Source organism: Centroberyx gerrardi, chromosome 24, assembly GCF_048128805.1.
Source record: "Centroberyx gerrardi isolate f3 chromosome 24, fCenGer3.hap1.cur.20231027, whole genome shotgun sequence".
NCBI classification, from domain to species: Eukaryota; Metazoa; Chordata; class Actinopteri; order Beryciformes; family Berycidae; genus Centroberyx; species Centroberyx gerrardi.
Window position 1 is genome coordinate 7,036,177 of NC_136020.1, and position 2,957 is coordinate 7,039,133.

At 44.9% G+C, this 2,957-nt stretch overlaps 1 protein-coding gene across 2 annotated transcripts; it reads left to right on the top strand.

Annotated features, from left to right (window-relative positions):
- Positions 1–1,287: 1,287 nt before the first annotated feature.
- Positions 1,288–2,127, top strand: tnnt2c (troponin T2c, cardiac). 2 transcript variants are annotated; one of them, XM_078281960.1, is made up of 3 exons: positions 1,288–1,344; positions 1,381–1,383; positions 1,420–2,127. In XM_078281960.1, the coding sequence occupies exons 1-3, from the start codon at positions 1,288–1,290 to the stop codon at positions 2,125–2,127; spliced, it is 768 nt and encodes a 255-aa protein (XP_078138086.1). The 2 variants fall into 2 exon arrangements, with proteins under 2 accessions (XP_078138086.1, XP_071776671.1); XM_071920570.2 differs by having other exon boundaries at positions 1,288–2,127.
- Positions 2,128–2,957: the final 830 nt, after the last annotated feature.

Sequence of the window (2,957 nt, forward strand, 5' to 3'; positions counted from 1 at the left end):
ATGACGTCAGATGCTTTATCCTGAGGAGGAGCATGTCCCAGAGCTAAAAGTTTAATTGGAATTCTCTGAGTTGGCGGGGGAGACGCCACAGAGCACCTGTCTTTCCCTGTCAGTTATCCCATCCTCTAAAACTGCGTTTGTCCTTTTGCACTCCTATAACTCAAGACTTGGGTACATGAGTGCTTCACATTAGTATTTTAATGTTGCCATCATTGCTGAGGAGTAAACCGTGTAGAAGCAATTACTGTTTAATCCACTCAGTGCTGAAAGCCGCAGTCTCCAATAGCAAGAATGTTTTAATTACATTCCAAAGTGGAGACAAGGCAAGAGCAGTGCTTGGGGAAGCTCATCTTGCACGTTGTTCTTATTGGAGTTTGGGGCCCGTCTTTGGTTGAGCATTGCTTTCTTTACAGAAATAGCTATTCAAATACTAATACACATTTAAAATGTATTGTCTGCCTACCTCCAATTGAGTGTGAATACAATAAAATTTTGTACACACTTTTGTTTACAGTGCTGTTAGATTTTCTAACTCAAACATAATTTCAGGTATAATTATATCGGATTTATTTGTTGATGCTACAGTGCACAAGGTTTCAAGGTAAAAGCTCAATTTGGAAAATGTGACAGCTGTACTGATCATTAAAATCCCCATTGGCTGTGACATTCTTCTAGGGTATTTTAGAGATTGCAATTTGCTTTGTTAATGGAAGTTCTTAAGCACCGTAGATTGCTATGGCACTTTTAAGCTGTTGTGCGAGTTTCCCAAGTTGTGTTCAATATGGATTCATTATTTGCTCTTTCTCTCTTGTCAAATATAACGACTCAGTACAAAAGTATGTGTGTTATTTGTTCTGGATAACAACCTATGTTGTGATGAACGCTTCTTGCTTCGTGGCCCTGGAAAGCACAAGTGTGTGTGCATCTGTTGTGTATCTGAAATAGTCACTCATCCTGTCCTTACAAAGGAATGAGCGGGGAGTGTGCTCTAGGGTCAGAGTAGAGAGCAGGGGTCTAGGGGATAAGTGGGGGTGTGGGTGGCTGACAAGACTTGGTGAAGGAGAAAATAGACTCCATTCCATCTGTCTGAAAATCCCCCCTGCTGCTGACCCATAGACTAGGGACTTTGGTCTGGCAGCAGTCACATGGTAAGAGGGCAAACCCTTAAAAACCCCAAGCTGCACGTCTGAGACCTCACTCTTCTCTTGTGTGCAAGGCACCAGCCGGTCTGGGTGTGTCTCTCTTGGTTGCTCTTCCTTGGACTGCCTCCTAGACAGGGTGAACATCATGTCAGACACCGAGGAAATTGTGGAGGAGTACGAGCAGGAGGAGGAAGAGGAGGAGGTGAATGAGGATGAAGAAGCCGAAGAGGAGCAGGAGGATGTAGTCGATGAGGCAGAGAAGAAAGAGCCTGCAGAGGAGGGTGAACATGGCGAGGAAGAGTCCAGACGACGGCCTAAGACAACATATGTGCCAAATATTGCTCCTCCCAAGCTCCCGGATGGTGAGAAGGTGGACTTTGATGACCTCCACCGCAAGAGAGTGGAGAAAGACTTCAACGACCTCCAGACCCTGATCGAGCTGCATTTCTCCAACCGTCAGAAAGAGGAGGAAGAGCTGGTGGCACTGCGTAACCGCATTGAGCGCCGCCGCTCCGACCGGGCCGAACAGCAACGGGTCCGCGCCGAGGAGGAGCGCGAGCGCCAGGCGCAGGTGGCCGAGGAGCGGGCGAGGCGGGAGGAGGAGGCAGCCAAGCTCCGTGCTGAGGAGGAAGCCAAGAAGAAGAAGATATTCACCAACAAGTCCTTCGGCGGCTACCTGCAGAAGGTGGACCAGAAGAAGGGCAAGAAGCTGACGGCGCGTGAAGAGAAAAAGAAGGCGCTCATGGACCGCCGTAAGCCCCTCAACATCGACCATCTCAACCAGGAGAAGTTGGCAGAGAAGGCACGCGACCTCTGGCAGTGGCTCCACCAGCTGCACGCCGAGAAGTTCGAGCTGGCCGAGAAGCTCAAGAGGCAGAAGTACGACATCTATGTGCTCCGGAACCGAGTCAGTGACCACCAGAGAGGCTCCAAAGCGTCTAAGACCTCCCGCGGGGCCAAGGGCAAGTCCGGCTCCTGGAAGTGAGGGCTAAAGTTCGCCATGACAACTGTCCCATAAAGTGGACGGCCTTTGTTTCTGGACTGTTTGGCTACCACTTCCCACTTGTATCATATTTCCCATGGATTGTGTGTGAATGTGTTTGTTTTTTTTTGGGAGAGGACTCTAAAAATGAAGTAAATTAGGCCATAACATCTTCAACGATCTATTGTCGCTGCTTCTTTTTTTTTTTTTTTTAAGTTTTGATTGAGGTTAACTGTAACTGATTAACCTTCACTAACTTCACAAGGTGTGGACTGAAGATTTTATTAAATTTGATTAAATGTTTGTTCTGTTTACTATGCCACTTGAGTTTGCTTTGTGGTTATTTTATCCTTGACTACTAACACAGTAATGTCACCTGTGATGATGTTTGTGGACAAACATCGTCTGAGTATGCTGCAAAATATCCATCTGATCTGAAGTGATTCTGAGTCCCAGAATCTTATTTTTCTGAAAACAAGTTGAAAAATGTACCTTGTTTCCAGTTAGACTTATTAAAAACTATTATTAAAAATTAGAATCAAGTGATCTGCCTTATTTCAAGACATTGTCATTTCATTCTAAAAACTTGTCTTGAATAAGTCAGATCACTCCACTAGTATCAAGATAATGTATCTTGATCCAAGAAACCTCTTGAAACGATTTGCTTCGAGAAAAAGTGAAAAGATCTCACTACTTTGGCATAATTGTTTGCTTGTTTTGAGAAAGATAATATTTTATGACTCAGTATTTGATTGAATAACTTGTTGAGATTGATATTTTTGTAGTGTTGGTGGGGTTGTGTTAAATGACTGAAAAGCTGAGGTCTAACAGCT